We start from the raw sequence: 19,529 nt of genomic DNA, 5'->3' as shown, positions 1-19,529 counted from the left end.
TTAATTGCCCATAATTAAGGGTGCATATTACAAACGTATTATAGCACAAATAAATAGTCTTGAGTACATTTATCAATCAGAAGGGGTGCTAATTGGGATTGTTTACTAGCCAATATATTAGCAAATATCGCCATGGGCACTTATTAGAGCGGAACGCTTATTACATCGAATACAGTAGTCAGTATATATATATATAGATACAGCTGGTGTAATTATATAGTCGGCATATATATTACACCAGCTGTATCTATAAAATATATAGTATAGATATAATTGGTATATATTACACCGGCTGTATCTATAATATATATAGTATAGATATAATTAGTATATATATCATAGATATAATTAGTATATATTACACTGGCTGTATCTATAATATATATAGTATAGATATAATTGGTATATATTACACCGGCTGTATCTATAATATATATAGTATAGATATAAATAGTATATATATCATAGATATAATTAGTATATATTACACTGGCTGTATCTATAATATATATAGTATAGATATAATTGGTATATATCACACCGGCTGTATCTATATAGATATAATTAGTATATATTACACCGGCTGTATCTATAAGATATATAGTATAGATATAATTGGTATATATCACACCGGCTGTATCTATATAGATATAATTAGTATATATTACACCGGCTGTATCTATAAGATATATAGTATAGATATAATTGGTATATATTACACCGGCTGTATCTATAATATATATAGTATAGATATAATTAGTATATACTACACCGGCTGTATCTATAATATATATAGTATAGATATAATTGGTATATATTACACCGGCTGTATCTATAAAGATATAATTAATAATATTACATCAGCTGTATCTATAAGATATATAGTATAGATATAATTGGTATATATTACACCGGCTGTATCTATAATATATATAGTATAGATATAATTGGTATATACTACACCGGCTGTATCTATATAGATATAATTGGTATATACCACACCGGCTGTATCTATATAGATATAATTGGTATATATTACACCGGCTGTATCTATATAGATATAATTGGTATATATTACACCGGCTGTATCTATATAGATATAATTGGTATATACCACACCGGCTGTATCTATAATATATATAATTGGTATATATTACACCGGCTGTATCTATAATATATATAGTATAGATATAATTGGTATATATTACACCGGCTGTATCTATAATATATATAGTATAGATATAATTGGTATATATTACACCAGCTGTATCTATATAGATATAATTGGTATATATTACACCGGCTGTATCTATATAGATATAATTGGTATATATTACACCGGCTGTATCTATATAGATATAATTGGTATATATTACACCAGCTGTATCTATATAGATATAATTGGTATATATTACACCGGCTGTATCTACACTGTACAATATACAGCCAGGGCAAAGGATTGAGAGGGGTTCCATGTTTACTGTTGTGAGAGGGGTCCTATGTCTACAGTGTAGGTGTAAACATGTAGGTCAGTGGCCTGACCCCTTCACAGTCAACAAAACAGGATACAGATGCTGCTGAAAGTGATTGCATCGTGACCTCGCCACATCATCCTACGGTCAGCAGGCTACTCTGTTGTAGGTAGGACAGGACAGCCTTGTCCACGTGCTGTGGGGCTCTAGTTCCCATTTTTATGGTTATTATAACAATATTTCTTCCCAGCTGATGATAATGGATGTGGGCATCTATTTAACCATACACTTGTGATAAATATCACACAAAATAATACTCCCATGTTTCACAGATCATATATGAAAAATATTGCTGATTGTGTTCACATAGATCTATATATTTTCTGGTCCATTCCCAAAATATAACAATTCCACAAAAATGTTAATTAACTCTTGAAGTTCGTGTTTAAATATTCCATTGTCAAATATCAAACATAATTTGAATAACATATTGTCCAACTACTACAAACAAAAATTAGTTTTTAATTTATATCCATAAATGATTTTCCCATTATATTTTGAACATGAGATGAGACCATATTAAAAAACATATTCCCCCATATTGTCATTATATATATAAAGACAGAGGGTTGCACACATACCTGCAGTTATCTGTATGATAGAACTTACAGAAAAATGTATTGTATATGTTTTCCAAGATATGTACCACACTGAGTTGTGGAGAATGGTACCATAGCTAGGTCTCAAGTGGAACAATTCGGTAATTTTTAAAATAAAATATTTAAACAAAGTCAAATGAAGTAAGAAGAATACCTATTGGTGCAATAATATATGCTTTCGTATATGCATGACATGCACAATGTCAGACATATGTACTGACGGTGCAATTAGATCATCACATACAATAGACTATTGATAACTATATAGCACCAGCTGATCATGGACCATGTGATTCAGTGTACTTTCTAAAGATGCGACAGTCATCAGTACCTGTCAATTTCAACAAATGGTCTCTGGTTTCAACTGTAAAGCCAATAAAATCACTTCATAGCGACAGTACAGTACCAAGGGAGCGTCTCAAACAGAATCTAGTCCATTTACCTGTCAGCGTTACGCCAGGTGTCCCGAACACCGAGTGGAACACATGTACATACAGTTAGATGTCATCTTGATATTGTCCACATAAACATTAACCAATCCAATCCCGTGTTACAAACACGTTTAAATAAGAAAATATAGACGTAGAATAATTATGTCTTCGGTCAGTTGTTTTGTTTCTTTGATCCAAGAATAATTACAATATCTGCTGATGTTTAGTTCAATCACATCTACTACACCGTGTCACGCCGAGAGCCAGGTTCAATTTTGACGATGATATTCCATTTTATTTGTTAAAATATTTGGCGTTGTGATCTGGAAAGATGAGTCACTCATTTTGACTGCAACGGTCTGTCCATCTTGATTCAGAGTTTGAAACATGATCTCAATCTGGGTTAAGATATTTGAAATGTTTTTGATCAATTTATTTATTTGTTTACGGTGGCATCCATATTAAAAGATATTATGTGAATGTTACAATATGAAATATCGAATTAGTTCTACCTTAATGGCTGTGATCACAACTGTCTCATTGTTTGTGTCCGAAACACATTCTTCTTTCGAGCCGTCCTTCCATCGTTATTTGGCAGGTGCCCGTGTCATTACAACAAAGCTTCCGCATAGTTCTTTTCATGTCAGGGATTGTGATTGGTTGGAGATACAGATTTCATCCAATAGGGGAAGGTGAGAGATACATGGCTGAGAATAGTAGCTTATGGACAACTAATGGTATGTTATATTTTGATGAGCAGTCATCTGCAGAAATGGAAACTATTGATTAAATTTAGTCTAGATTAATTTACACAACTGTAGCAGTTCTTTCTAACTTTACGTATTAAAAGTAACGAAATAGAATTATTTATTTGTGCGTGAACAAAACTTTAAATGTGTATATATGAAATCATATCATATAAATAAACTGCAAGTGATTCGAAGGCATTTAATTATAAATAATCAAGCAATTGTTTTTTGCGTATATATATTTCCATAAATCGAAAAGAATAAGCCACGCCCACTACCGGACTACTGTTTCCTTTATTGGAGGATAATAGAGTGGGCGTGGCTCATGTTGCATTACTGCGCTGGTCGTTGTAGAGGGTTGTTGTTTCTTTTTAAAAATTATAAATGTTGCTTAAATAAGCAGTCTGTGAAGTTATCATTGTTCACTCATTCGTGAGTATTGACTTCAATATGTTTTTTACGTTTATGGAGATATAAACGTGAATTCCTGATTGACACTGTGTGCACATCGCATTTTTAGTTTATACCTCCATACATGCAAAAAGATAATGTAGTCCTTTCTTAAATATCTCAGACATCGCATCGTTGTTTTAATCTCAATGAAATATACAAACAATAAAACCTCCTGCTAGTTATAACTTGTCTTTTACCCGATATTCTTCTGTAATTTCACCGTTTGCATGGAGTAGGAACCGTCGTTGTTATTGTTTTTTCATTGTTACGTTTCAGTATATATTAACAATGTATGCAACAATAAGTTTCCATACTGAACCTTTCTGCCTTTCTGGGAGGTGAACACTGCTTAATAAAGGAGACCGCCTCCGTGGTCAGTGGCAGAGCGTCCGCCCCGGCCACATCACACCAAAATACGTTAAATGATGGTACTTGTTGTAACCCTGCCTGGTGCTGGGCGTTTAGGAGCTGAAACAAGGACTGTCGGCTCGGAGACAGTATCCTGTGTCTGAGTAGGATATTCATGTTAAACAGCATTAGTCCGGACAAGTACACACACACACACACACACACACACACACACACACACACACACACACACATGCACGCACACACACACGAGCACGCACGCACACACACACACACACACACGCATACACGTAGCTGTATATGTGCAATGATCTTGAACCTCACCTCTCTTTAATAAAGGATGTTACTGACCAATTGTGTCACTGTTTCTATAAATAATAACAGACAGACAGACTATTTTTATGATCAGTGTTAAGACATAAATATAAACACATGTAAGTACAATTACGTCACTCGCAAATGGAAATTTGGGAGTTTTACGTGATACACATTGTTTTATGCTGTCATATTAGGGCGTGTTCACCAAGACAGTTTTCACACTGACATACGCACACGCACACGCACACGCACACGCACACACACATACGCGCGGAATCGAACTCATTTCTTCGATGTGATGAGCGAATACTTTATCAACTAGTCTTCACAACAGCTCCAAGTTGGGATAAGTGAGTGAATGGGCGTCGCTTCGGTCGTCAGCATTGTTATGACATGAACCCTCAGCCCGATGGCACAATACCAAAATATCTGTCCCCCGCGCCATCGGTCAGTACTGTTGTTCTCGCACCTTGTCATACCGGCAGGGGTTTATCTACATTTGCTGATATATTTGGTCCCGAGTCTACATACAATGTCAGATATGATCCCCAAATTATCAAATTACAAATTTCCCGAAACCGTGACACTATCATAGTAATAACTTTAATATATTATTGCTTTATAGAGATGATACTTAGTTTCATCTTCCCGAGGCAAAGGAGTTAACGGACAACAAACTGGACAGTTAATTCACTGGCCTAGGGAAGATGCGTATTTTACTGATAACAGGGTCATTACCGTATTGAATGCAATGTCAGAATAGGGGGTAAAATACCTAAGAATTTAGGAAAATACTTTAAATTTTAAAATAATCACAATTTTAACCAAAATATGGCTTTATCGCCAGACACTCCACTCCTAGATAAATGCCTGCATCGTAAGGATACGACGAAACACAATAAATCAGGCACTAATTTTTTGGGATTTCCTCGAAGTTGCTTTTCCATAGTGTCCATACCCAGCGGCCATTTTAACCATCCAATCCTCACTTAGTGGGCCCTCAGTTTACAAAATGTAAAGCGGAGGGAATGATGGCGATGGAATCAAAGTGTCGTGTATTCTCAACAACAGATTGACAAGGATATAGATGAACATGTTTACAGGAAGTATTATCACTGAGCACTGTAATTTGTGCGTCACGCTGATTGTCAGAGAAGTCGACCGCACTTAGTTTCCAGGGAAGTGGCGGCATCAACAGGTTCGTAGAGTCAACTCTTCGTGGAACTGCAGGAAGGGACAGCGACACCCTCATGGGTCTAGTTGCGCAGTTTCCGTGTCATAGATTATCTGCGTCGGAGTTGGCTCGGACTGATCTCGCTGACGTAGAGAACTGGCTATCTTCCCCGCTACTTGGGCCCACTTGCACAAATCGATCTTAGCGCTAGGACTACTGTAAGCCTATGTTAAAGTATGGGAGTTAAGATCATCTTAGCGCTAAGATCGCTTTGAGCAGGTGAGCCCTGGGCATTGTTCCACAAAGCGATCTTAGCGCTATAACAGTCGTACGTCTATGTTAAAGTATGGGAGTTACGATCAACTTAGCGCTAAGATCGCTTTGTGAAACGGGGCCCTGGTCTCCTGGCGGATGGTTGTGTGAAGGCACATTCCGGACAAACCGGTGGTCTGTGGTACACTTCCCTAGGCATACATCCTGTACATAGACTGACGATAAAGGTATCCTTTTTTTAAATTACATCTCTACGAAATAAAAAAATAACATCCAAATGGAGCCCAGAACAATGCCTAGTGCTTAACTTCAGGACAGAGGCAGTCTAGACTTGCCATATCATTCTAGGCTTCTAGACTTATTTATTCTCAATAGAAACTAGGCGCCAGAATGACATTTCCAGTATACACAAGTATGTCGCTGGTTGTAGAGGCTGTGGTCATGCATCTAATAGGATTTGTTGACAAGCTTTTTGTGTTGTGAAGTATTCGACTTTCTTAAGATTCGCCATGGTTTGAACCAAGAATTTCCTGACAGGCATTTTACAAAGATCCTTCTTCACCATGAGTAAACTAAATATAACAAAACATCTTGCACCATTTCCAGCTCAAACTTGGCTTACACCAGGTAACACATGCACAGACACTAAAACAACAGACCCGTGAAGATTCCGGGGTAGAATAGGTCTTCAGCAACCCATGCTTGCCGTAATAGGCGACTATGCTTGTCCCAAGAGGCGACTAACGGGATCGGATGGTCAGGCTCGCTGACTTGCTTGATACGTGCCATTGATCCCAATTGAGTGGATAGATGCTCATGATATCAATCACTGGATTGTCTGGTGCAGACTCGATTATTTACAGACCGCCGTCATATAGCTGGAAATATTGCTGAGTGCGGCGTTAAACAACAAACAAACCAAACTATACCACAAAAACAACAAACTTACTAACCCTTCGCGCAAATCTTTCCGCTTTTTTGTTTGTTTGCGAATTAACAGGTTCCTGTTCATGCTTGCGATAGGCTGTGGAGGGAGAGAAGCGACACCATGCACGGGAACCGGGAACTGGTCTATTTAAGAGGTAAAACATTCTGTATTTTCGATTTGATAGAGCCAGGTTACCTGTATATTTAACCGCACAAATTGAATTTGGAACGGGTTTACTGCTTCACCGCACGTCACTCCGTTCATTGGGATGCAAAGGTTATGACGTCACAGTCGGCTACAGAAAAGGCGCCAAATTTCAACCTCCCTGCTTTTCCTAAAACTTACACTATCTGCATTTTGAAGCCCATAAGTGTACATGTTATGGTTTTAAAATGGCCTACTGACAATAACTGAGAAATAAGTTTTTTTCAGTAATACTAGAATTGAGCCTCATCACAGTTTCTTTTGATATCAAATACTCGTTGATAAAGGTCTAAAACTTCGCGGCAAGTCTCGGAGGTTTGATCTTTTCATGGACTTGTGCTGATGTATATCATGTCAAAAGACGCGAGGGTGGGATTCTATTTACACCCAAAACATTTACAGTTTGTAAACAGTAATAACCAGTGTCTTGTGAGCAAAACATAGAACTAACAAGCTTCAGTAGCAGAGCGATTATAGTGATTTATCATCCCAAACTGGCTCCCACAGGAGATATCGCTTGGGTGAGATCAAGCGATATCTACATTGTAGATATAGATATTGTTCCGTGAAAGTTATGTTCACAGCAGTGAAATAGCAAGTGTTATGTTCACTACAGTGAAATATCAATTGTTATATTCACTTCAATGAAAATATCACTTTCTTCAACTTCGGAAAATACAGTCTTTCACACGTAAGTATATAATAAAATTCCCAATCGAACATTACCCACAGGACAATTCCCCACAGCGCATTTCCCAACAGGATTTTCCCACAGGACAATACAATACCAACAAAGACACTTCTTCCACCAATAAAGGGATAGTTCCCAACACCCAACAATAACTTGCTGTTAGTGTGACAGAAGGATTTGTTTTCTAAGCATTATATTATAGGAGCAGATGAATAAAGGGTTTGTGTTCCTTATAATAAACAGTTTAGTAGTGAATGATTACTGCTTTAAAAAAAAACCTCCGTTCAATAAAGAACAATCATTATCTTATTATTCTCTTGAGGATTTCATCTTCAAAAACACATTCTCTTACTTTTATCAATTGACTTATTCATATACTTGTAGTTGGTGAATATGTATTCTACCATGAATTTGGAATTTACTCGATTCTGATTAGTCAATCAGAGGCTATTAAATCACAATAAACCCCCTCTGATTGAAACAGCTGGTTTGACGGCCGCATCACCGCGGGAGCTAATATTCATAGAATAGTTTTTTTTCAGTCATTGTCGGTAGGCATATTTAAATAATTATATCTACAATTACAGGTTACAAAATGCACAGATGCGGTTACTACAATATTCAATTGATGTGTGGAAATACATTTCGTGCATAAAACACGATAGCAATCTACAAAGGGACTGTATTTATATTTTGGAGACAACAGAGAGCTTGGAATTTTGGCGCTTTTCTATGTACGACTATGGCGTCATATATTTGCGTCACAATGAGCGATATGACGTCATAATGGTGACGCGCGATGTAGAGCGAAAGCCTTGCAAAGCTTGCTTTGTTTTCTTTAGGGATTCCCAACTCATGTTAGCTTACCAAGTTGCCGTGCTTATATGCTTTCAATGCCTGTCATATGTTCGAGTGAAGTATTATGGTGTAAACAAACTGCTTGAGTATACACAGCGCCATATTGTGTTCGGTGATTCCGTAATTCAGATCGACAACCCACTCAAAACACTCGACTAAACCCATGCCGCTTCACTCAGTATATTTGCTGACACCAAAGAGTTCGCGTTTTATTTTGTCATGGTAGAATGGAGATAAACATACTGTGTTTTCAATGTAGAGCTAGGTTACCTGTAGATTTACCTCGCTAAATTGAATTTGGAACCGAACGCGCAGCGTGAGGTTTCAAATTTTAAATTTAGCGCGGTTGTCACGTTGTATGAGATCGAACAGACCGCTAAGCAGTAGCGAGAATATAGGCAATGACAGGCAGTGAACGGTAGCAGCAGCAGACTGGCAGAATGCCCATGTGAAATTTCTCGCAAACCGGCTGCATGGATATTGACATTAAGTGTATTGATTTGTTCACGTGTCTTATCGTATATGAGTCTGAACTTCAGGCTTAGCGTTTCTGGATAAATATTTAATGTCGATGGTGTCGCTTGGTAATACGCTAAATATTAACACAAAAATGTCACCAAGAATTCCCCAACCCTAGACCTGCTTGCTCGGCACGATCACAGACAATGCATTCCAGTATTCTTACAACGGCAGCCTTGTCAATGATATATGTCGCCTCGGTGGGTGCTTCTGTCGGAGACAGATCATGGATTTATCAGAAGTGTGTGAAAAACTGCAGCACAAGCAACTGTACGGACGTAGAGACGTTTCTTAAAAAACAACCATATCATCTTCAGTTGTTGCAGTGGAACTGTACCGATGAATGTCAATATGAGTGTATGTGGTCAACTGTTGAGGCTTTAAGACGTGATGGAAGTGGAGTTCCACAGTTCCATGGGAAGGTAAGGACGAACCAGGGCTGGATTTAGCTTAATAAAACATACACTATTACTGGAAAATGCAACTAAATAATTATGTCTACACGAACCCAGTGCATGTCAAAATCTTTCACATTTGTGGCTAAACCTTTGTGTCCACACAACATTGCTTTTGTAACACATTGATATTTCTAAGCTTTGTTTACAATACTGCTCAAACAGTCACAGTGTTATTGTCATGCTTTTCGGGGGCTTGATGTCCTCAAACTATGGGTACTTCATGGGCATGGGTGCATATGTTTCAACTTTGATAAATTGATGAGATCTGGGTGCAACCTGTTTTTTTCTGGTGCAACTTGGTTTTCATGTCAACATGTTTGTTGGTTTGTTGTTTTACGACGCACTCAGCAATATTCCAGCGATATGACGGCAGTCTCTAAATAATCGAGTCTGGACCAGACAATCCAGCTCGTCACGCCGAAGACCCGGGTTCGATTCCCGACGTGGCTACAATGTGTGAAGCCCATTTCTGGTGTCCCCCGCTGTGATATTCCTGGAATATTGCTAAAAGCGGCGTAAAACCATACTCACTCACTCATGTTTACTTTGCCCCACCATCTCAGAGCTACAGATAAGCTGCGTATTTGCGTAAAATACCCCTAAAAATATTCAAACCTTATTACTTTCAGTTAACTTGCGTACAGAAACGCATGTCTTTTATTAAAAACTCAATTGTATAAAAACAGCACGCGTAAATACCCAATGAAGCTTTTTGGCGGCATGTGTACAACAGAGCTAATTTCCGAAACACAATTACGAGCTTACTTACTTTCCAAATCAAGCCTATATATTTAGAACCGTTATATACATCTAAAAGATTATTTCATTTTTTTAAAATCTCAAAATGTTTACTCATTTTGGGAAAATCCAAAAAGAGTGATGAATAGATGAGTGACAAAATACTGGTTACCAAATTAAAAATGTAATAAACCAATTAAAATAGAAACCATCAGGTAAAACCTCAATTGTTCAAAAAGTTATCTGGAGCTCTGCCATGGGTAGTCTCATTTATCCATACTACCAGGTACCCATCTTACAATCTGAAGTATGGATTATTGAATGAAGAAGTTCAATTTGAATATATATATTGTATATCAGGGTTTAATCTTGACTTTCAAAACTAGGGGTCCAGAGGACCCCCAATTACTAATTTCAAGGGTCCTTACGGGTAAAATATGAGGGTCCTGTAAATTAATGAAATGGTGTTGTTGACTGTTTATAAGATCTAATAATTACCTTAATTACAGGAAGTAAATATTTCTTGTCAAGAATTTGGTGCAGTGAACATTATTGTACATCCCTTGGGATGCAAATATATTTTTGTCTGCATCCATTCTATACATTTGTGCGTAATGGACGCACATTTCTGCGTCGCGTAAAACCCTGCAATGTGTATCGCGATACAACACTCTGTATTGCGATATATTGCTATATGATTTATGTGGCAATATGTCAACCCTTAAACATGCTGAGAACTTCCTTACAAATGTATTAATTATATTTAGGGGGCTGAAGAAAAATAGTTGATCAGTTGATAAATCCAATAATATTAAAAATGCCATTAATATAATTAAGCTTGTGAATTGCATATATCTTACAATATCTGACAACTAATATTACGACCGATGCTCATGTTGTCAATCACTGGATTGTCTGGTCCAGACTCGATTATTTACAGACTGCCGTCATATAGCTGGAATATTGCTGAGTGTGGCATTAAACAACAACAAACAACAACAACAACAGAGGTGTTGGAATCACTTGTGCTCTGTGTAGATATACCCTTTTTATCCCCCCCAGCATATAACATGTATAATGTCTGTCTGTCCCTCCATCCGTCCGTCTTAATTCAGGGTATGAAACTCCCAAAGATTTCAGCCAGACCACAGGACTGGCTAGCTGAAATACTTGCCAGCCCTGACCAAAACCTGCCTGCCCACTATAATCATATGTTTCTCAGGATAAGCTAACGGGGTTTCTTTTTGGTTACATTTTATCATTCATCTTTACATGTGAATTAATGCTTATCATCGGGAAATATTTAGAATATTTTCACATATGAAATATAACCCGACCGTCGGGCAGGGGGATTTGAAAATCTGGCAGCCCGAGTTGAAATCAACCCGTCTCGGACGGTCGGGGGCAGGTATTTCGAACACTGCTTATTTCCAGAGCATAACTTGAAAACCTTGAGAGATTTTCATCGAATCTTTGTACATGTATTAACCAGAGGCTGATTTTGTTGGGATGTCTTCAACTCGTCTAAATAGTTATTATATAAAATAAATAAATATTGTATTGAAGCAAAAGAAATCATATTTCACACAAAAACATACAGCATAATACAGGATTTTTACAGTCGAATTTTAATCTTTCTTTTCCAAGTGGCCGTTTGTCCGCGTCCTTGGGGTACAGGAGCCTGCATCCACTCTGTTCTCCATCCTCAACGCCTTGTCCCGCCTGGGGATGATCAGGTTTCGGTCGCAGGTGTCCAAGTCCTGCCCTCTCTACTATGTCTGGCACGGGGAAGCTATGGTATGTTAACATTTCACTCACCGACGTACCCGTGAAGATCCGGGTTACAATAGTTTTCAGCAACCCATGCTTGCCGAAAAAAATGACAATGTTTGTCAGGATAGGTTGGTCAGGCTCAATGACTTGGCTGATGCATGTCATTGTATCCACATTGCGTAGGTTGATGCTAATGATGGCAATCACTGGATTGTATTGCCTTGACTCGCTTATTTACAGACTGCCGTCATATAGCGGGAATATTTCTGAGTGCGGTGTTAAACAACAAACAAACAAACTTGATGAAACCTCCTCGTCGAACTAAACATCCATGCTTCATGTACATGACGTACGGCACATCCATAGACAGCTGATGTTTGTTTGTTTGTTGTTTTACGGCACACTGAGCAATATTCCAGCTATATGACGGCGGTCTGTATCTAATCAAATCTGAACCAGACAATCCAGTGATTAATATCATGAGCATCGATCCATGCAATTGGGAAACGATGACATGCATCAACCAAGTCAGCGAGCCTGACCACCCGATCCCGTTGGTCACCTCTTATGACAAGCATAGTCGCCTTTTACAGCAAGCATGGGTTGCTGAAGACCTATTCTACCCCGGATCTTCATGGGTCTGATAGTTGATGTACACAGATGTCTTGTACAAAAAATCAAACGTAAAAAATGAAGTGCCTCCCATCACACTGTTTTTAACAATGTTGATAAACTTAAATAATTGATTTATTGTTTACAGGTTGCGATTAATGCTTGGACGTGGTCCACTGTCTTCCATACAAGAGACACCGACTTCACCGAGGTAAGGAACACTTTGGCCAAAACCACCTACTGCTGTTTCAGGGAGCATGGACCAATCAGAAGGGCCTGTAGGCAGGGTTTAGGGTTGTTGTTTTGTTTTTGTAAAATAATGTTTAACACTGATGGCATTTTCAGAAATGATATTAGTTGCAATTTTTCTTGAATTTTAGATCAGAACAGCAATTATAACATGTGGAAACATTCAATGTTTTATCAGAATGAAAATGTCGGATTCTTGACGTCTGTTTCCATAGAACTTTTGGATAGCAAGTGGAACAATGGGTCGGTCAGGTTACCTGAAATACAAGAATGTTTTGGGGGAGAGGCGCCCTGGTCAATAACATACATGTAGCTGGTACATATTATCACCATCAAAAGTTAAATATAACAAATTCAAAATGAGTTGGTAATCAATCTTATTGAAATCAGATCTTTTTCTCCAATATGATACCTCCTCATTGGTTAAGTTTGGGACACCTCAACCAGGAGCAAATTTTGACCTTCAAAATAAAGACTGTGTAGATTCTTTATCCAATCAGACATTCGCTTTCTATAATGACACAGCTCTTGCCGGCTTCATTCATATTGGCCTTTATTCAAAAATTTTGATTTGTACAGATAAAAACCCACACAGACGACAAACGTTTCCTCGATGGTAATCCGTTTTGGGTGTAGAAGCTATGGTGCTCTGAAAGACAGGGTGTATGAAAATATCTACAAAAATAAAATAGCACAGACTTACTTATCTGCATTTGGAACTTGTGGTTTTAGTTTGTTTTTCGAGATACAGAAATCAGTTATGCTGGTCTGAGTGCTTCACTCCCTCATACTAAGACTTTGGAGTCTTTGATGCTGATTGGCTAAGAAGAAAGTTCACCTGACACAACTGCCTATGGACGGTTCCTTAGACCTACAAACAGAGGGGTATCGTATTTGAGTAAAAGATCTGAGATTGTTTATGATTGAATTGGAATATATTAATCAAGACTGGAATGCTGATTAAAGAAGTTCACAATTATTATCATGATAATAAACCAATCAGCCATTCATGATGTTTGTAATTAATCATAATATAAAAATCTGTGGGAATTAATGTGTATGTCCCTTGTACGTCTGAATGGAGAGGGGAGCTGTTGTCTTTGGGGAATAACATTTCCATGATGAAATTCACATATATTTCTTGAAGACAGTGTTTTATGTCGTCATCATGTGTTACCATGGAAACTGATCGACATACACATGATAAAGATGATCTCTGTTTCAGAAAATGGACTATTTCTTTGCCTTTTCCATTGTGCTTTACAATGTGTTTATCTTCAGCTGCAGGTGAGTACAGAGAAGAATTGTAAGTGTTCATGAGGTTGATTGGTTTGTGGTTTTACGCCACACTCAGCAATATTCCAGCTCTATGACGGCGGTCTGTAAATAATTGAGTCTGGACCAGACAATCCAGTGATTGACATCATGAGCATCGATCCACGCAATTGGGATCGATGACATGCATCAACTAAGTCAGCGAGCCTGACCACCCGATCCCGTTAGTCGCCACTTACGACAAGCAGTCTCCTCTTACGGCAAGCATGGGTTGCTGAAGACCTATTCTACCCCGGATCTTCACGGGTCTCATTCAGTTGAAACCAATGATAAAGATGATGAAAGGAAACATGTCAAGATTCTAGTAATACTTTGTTGTTGAGTGATCGAGTATGGTTTTACACCCAATATTCCAGCAATATCACAGCGGGGACACCAGAAATGGGCTTTACCCATTGTACCGATGTCGGGAATCGAACCCGGGTCTTCGGCGAGCGACTTTAAACCACTCGGCTACCCAACCGCCCCCTTTGTTGATGAACACAACATGACTGCAGTGACAGTTTAGTGGTGATGACATTGATGGCTTACAGATGATGTTATTGATGATGATGATGACTTTGATGCGGATGGGAATATAGATGGCAATGATTATAATTATTATTATGATTACTGAATGACGATGTTGATTAGTTGACGATTATGGTGACTATGGTGGTGATGATGAGGTTGATGATGATGTTGCTTTTGAATGTGTCTAGGATTCTGGGGACGAAAGTAAGATGGCGTCAGTGCCTGGTGGGTGTGATCCTTCTCGTCATCTACGCACAACACATCTACTATCTCCATTTCATAAAGTTTGACTACGGTTATAACATGAAGATGAATTTATTCTTTGGTGAGTTTGAAGTTTTCTTCTCTGCCAAAATATTTCTGACGTCAGTGGAGGTTATGGCATGGTACATTATCCCCGTCGGCTGTTCATAATCCGTTAATTTAGGATTCTACATCTTAATTTTGATGTAAGAATGAAATTTTCAGAGAATGTCCAGCACTATTGGACTCAAATTTCAAAACAGTTTTAAAATGTAAATTTTACATAATGTTTTTTATGGTCGAGGAATCACAAGCATTGATTTTATGTGTAGCAGCATCATGGGATGTCCCTCCTAACGACCAATCACATCAGTAAAATAACATAGGGCAACCAATGAAGCAATTAATGTGAACCAGCCCATTTACCACAAGGTGAGAATGATAATGCTCAGTGAAAAGTATCGACAGTAATATGTCTGATATCCTTGGCTTGGCCTCATGGGTGGGTATGAACGCTTTTGAAAAAAAATAATTCTTGCAGGCATCGTGAACTTGGTCGGATGGTTGATCTTGTGTGGCGTGAAGTACAAGAAACAACGCTATGTGTGGAAGTGTGCTGCTGTTGTTTTAGGAATCAATGCGTTGTTGTTGCTGGAGTTGTTTGACTTTCCGCCATTGTGGTGGGCGCTGGATGCACATGCACTGTGGCATGCTGGGACGGCTCCCCTCGGGTGGCTGTTGTACAGGTGAGTTCATCCCTCTGTTGTTGGGGGGGGGGGGGGGGGGGGAGAGAGGTTTTTAAGATAAAGTGGCTAATGTCGACTTCTTGTAAGTCATTGGTCAGTCAAAGTTCGCTTCAGGTTGTTGTGATGTAATGGAATATAATGTTATACTGTTATAATGGAATGTCCTGAGATCTTTGTTTAGCAGAAGCAAATGGTGCCTGTTTCGTTAGAATTGGTGTTAGCTTTATAGTCCTTTGTTTCAGTTTTATCATAGACGATTCCCTGTATCTGAAGCAGTGGGAAGAAGACATGGCACTCAAACTGGATTAACAACAACAACAACAACAACAACAACAACTACAGATAGCATCATCATCAACAACACAAAGGAGTTGATGAACAAGGGAGATATATCTATGGATGTACAACTTCTTTATAACAATGCATGCCACTTTTCGGTGTAGGTACTAACACCGTTGTCAATTGACTTATCTCCCTTGATCATCATACCAACTTCTGAATCATTCGTCACCACTCGCCCCTTTCCGTAACCTGCAAGAAGACTTGTCCCCCCTATGGATGAATGTTATGTGAGAAAAAAAGACAAACCAATCAGAATGCGTGTATGATTTTAAGATCTTCCTCAAAGAATCCCTCAGAAATAATTTTTGATTTTACATGTCTTGCATCTAAAAATATACCTGACACAGTTAAATGTGTTCAACAATCATACTGTATAATTCCGCATGTCCCGATGTGCTTTAAATTACATCTGCAATATATATAACATGCAATGAGTAGACAGTTGTTTTTGGTATGCCCGTTTGCGCTAAGACGGAACCCGGTCGCAAAAATGGCCATGAGAGGGGCATGAGTCGCTATTTGGCTTGTCCGGGAATAACACGATTTGGTCACGAATGCTTCTAAATGCCACTTGAAGACCTTAAGGTAGTTTATGCACTGAATTATTTTTTATCAAGGCACCTTACATTTGTGACTGGTATATGAATGTGTCGCACCTCTCCAACATGGAGTGGTTCACTTTAGCTGCTGATACTGAGCCCAGACATTTTTAAAACTTGGTTTACAAATCCACTGACTCCCAAAAATTGAATGGTTGGAAAATAAAAAAAGTACAGTGTTTTTTTTATTTTGCCAACAAGAAATAAGTAAAATAATGTTTAGTCATTTACAGCCACTATCAAAATAAATAAATTATTTCAGATACTGTAATTGAAACCTGTTAAAAGTTTATCTTAAAGACATCCCCAACTCCATTTAATACCTTTACCATAATAATCCCTAACTTCTGAACATGAAAATCATTAAAAATATATCAAATTGGCATCATTTACAATTATTTGTTTTCAATCTACCAACCGTAATTTTAGGGAACAAAAACTGTGAACCAAAAAGAAGAAATGAAACAAAAATTGGAATAGTGCTGACAAACCAGGTTGCGAATGCAGCAAGGATTATAGAAAAATTTAATGCATTTTTTTAAGATTACCATTTTATAGCTTTTTTGGTAATCATCACTAATCTAAGGAAGAGAGTTTATGAATGTCAACGTCTTTGTTATGAGAAACACAACGTTTCGGAGTATATACTTACTCCTTCATCAGTTGACATCCATTAATTCCTTATGTGTATCACTTCTAAATGCCTTTCAAAGACTTGATCACTAATCTAACGCAATATTTTGAGGAAGCATTAGTGATGTTGCCATGCCATTTTAGAAAGCATTTTCCACAATACAATCATTCATACACAGTAAAATATCCCTGGCTCGATTCCTACTCGATTTCCTGGCTTCACATCCCAAATAACATGTCACAGCCAATCAGAGCGCTGCACACCCACCCACCATGTTGCAATGCATACTCATATTACTTTCAGGAATTCCAAGTAACTTGATAGCCAAACTGGGAAAGAACATTTTGTTCAAATTGTTAAAGTTGTCAATTTCTTAAATTCAGATTTATCTTATTGAATTTGATGCAGTAATGTGAAACTGAGGGTTAATACTTAGCGGTCCTGGTCCCAGTTCCACAAAGCGATCTTAGCGCTACGACAATCTATGCTAAAGTATGGGAGTTACGATCCCCTTAGAACTACGATCGCTTTGTGGAATGGCCCTCTGTTATCAGTGAAATAGACACAAGACACCTCTACAACATTAGTTACACCATCTTCCCGAGGCAAGGGAGTTAACTGACTGTAAAAAGTCCAGTTCCAACCTTGCCGAACAAGGCTGGAATTTCTGGGCTCAATCGTAGCACCATCAGTTATGACCAGTTACGTCCGTTCTATGTCCCTTCTATAGACCAATCAGATTCCGCCTCTCTTATCACTTGCATTTGCTTCAAACAAGACAGGGATGCCATGTCGAGACGATTTGATCGATAATTAAGATCTATATTGTGATAAAACGGGTCTTACTTTGCAAAGTGCATCAAATCATGTGAGCACCCTGATTATAAACATGAAAAGATTTTGAAAATATCTTTTGACGCCGAGTTGATGGCACATATGCTTTGCAAATCAGCACGGCAGTTTACTAACCACATGCCGATTTCATGACATGATTTTGATTGGACTATGCATGGACTCGTTAGTCCAGCCAAACCGTAACTCCATAATACCAGCGTAGTTTGGCAAGGGTGGAAACTGGACCTTTATTGTCAGTTAACTCCCTTGCCTCGGGAAGATGTAGTTCCAAGTACATAACGGGAATTGGGACATGTTTTATGCCTCTATAGACATTTTCACTGACATTGGCTGTAGGCTTTGTGCCATACTTGGGCCATACTTAGACCTTGGAGCAGGTCTAGATAAATTCCTGACTGTTTTCTTGTGATTTCTGCTGCTGATGTTTTATTGTAACGTGACTTTGATATGTGATGTACGTTTATGGCCTGTATGGGGAATGACTGTTTATTCAAATTGTGTGTATCGTGTTTGTGATGCGAGTGTAATATATTGTATTTGTCATGTTTGAAAATGTTGAAGTGAATGCCAGTTAAGGTTTTAATACATTGAATGGAAGTATTGAAACCATTGTATTCAGTTACCGGAATTGGCATATCACAGTTCATGGTAAAGATGTGTTTTGTAAACTATATCCTCGAAGTATATCTCAGATTGGTCAGGAATTTTCTTGCATCAAGCCTTAGTGCATAAACAGAGGCAGTCATGGATGAAAATGTGTCCATGTTTCCTGTCATATTTCATTAACAGAGAGGGGGACACGGGTGGCACGATTCGCTGTGCAGAGTTGCGTCCCTTGGGCACGCTAGAAACCGATGATTGTGGGTAAGAATCCCGGTTCGCCCCGATTATGTTTCTAGGTTTGTCAGCACCATACCCGTGCTCGTGGATTTCACCGAAGTCGTAAACGTCTGAGACCTGCATCACTTCGGGCCTTCCTCCTACATTAAGCTGACACGCGTTGATGCGAGGGGTGAAGAATCGGACTGCTGGGGTGGCGTTATAGCGAGGTGCTGAAAGCGAGCATGTTGATGTCTGGCACTGTGTATGTTGATGTCTGGCACTGTGTATGCTGATGTCTGGCACTGTGTATGTTGATGTCTGGCACTGTGTATGTTGACGTCTGGCACTGTGTATGCTGATGTCTGGCACTGTGTATGTTGATGTCTGGCACTGTGTATGTTGATGTCTGGCACTGTGTATGTTGATGTCTGGCACTGTGTATGTTGATGTCTGGCACTGTGTATGCTGATGTCTGGCACTGTGTATGTTGATGTCTGGCACTGTGTATGTTG

The 19,529-nt window shown here is 38.5% G+C and overlaps 2 protein-coding genes across 2 annotated transcripts in view; one reads left to right on the top strand and one right to left on the bottom strand.

Annotated features, from left to right (window-relative positions):
- LOC124145451 (E3 ubiquitin-protein ligase TRIM56-like) overlaps nt 1–3,190 on the bottom strand; it is a 39,183-nt gene extending 35,993 nt beyond the window's left edge. Inside the window, exon 1 of the mRNA XM_046515216.2 lies at nt 3,075–3,190. The gene's annotated coding sequence lies outside the window, so the exon portion shown is untranslated. The remainder of the gene's footprint in view (nt 1–3,074) is intronic.
- Nucleotides 3,191–8,927: 5,737 nt separating this feature from the next.
- On the top strand, nt 8,928–16,535 carry LOC124145455 (post-GPI attachment to proteins factor 3-like). Its single transcript, XM_046515220.2, has 7 exons — nt 8,928–9,520; nt 11,942–12,091; nt 12,828–12,890; nt 14,154–14,215; nt 14,965–15,101; nt 15,561–15,765; nt 16,008–16,535. The coding sequence occupies exons 1-7, from the start codon at nt 9,245–9,247 to the stop codon at nt 16,072–16,074; spliced, it is 960 nt and encodes a 319-aa protein (XP_046371176.2). The 5' UTR covers nt 8,928–9,244; the 3' UTR covers nt 16,075–16,535.
- The last annotated feature ends 2,994 nt before the right edge of the window (nt 16,536–19,529 follow it).

The sequence above is a fragment of the Haliotis rufescens genome, unplaced genomic scaffold (genome assembly GCF_023055435.1).
Source record: "Haliotis rufescens isolate VD_foot unplaced genomic scaffold, xgHalRufe1.0.p SCAF_10, whole genome shotgun sequence".
Taxonomy (NCBI): domain Eukaryota; kingdom Metazoa; phylum Mollusca; class Gastropoda; order Lepetellida; family Haliotidae; genus Haliotis; species Haliotis rufescens.
Note: the sequence above shows the minus strand (reverse complement) of the source record. Positions and strands in the feature narration are given on the sequence as shown.

Bases quoted from the DNA above. Each gene is read 5' to 3' on its own strand.
- LOC124145455 (XM_046515220.2), top strand. From the start codon at position 9,245: ATGCATTCCAGTATTCTTACAACGGCAGCCTTGTCAATGATATATGTC. The intron at 9,521-11,941 runs GTAAGGACGAAC...TTCTTTTCCAAG, and splicing joins TTCCACAGTTCCATGGGAAG to TGGCCGTTTGTCCGCGTCCT. The intron at 12,891-14,153 runs GTAAGGAACACT...TCTCTGTTTCAG, and splicing joins GAGACACCGACTTCACCGAG to AAAATGGACTATTTCTTTGC.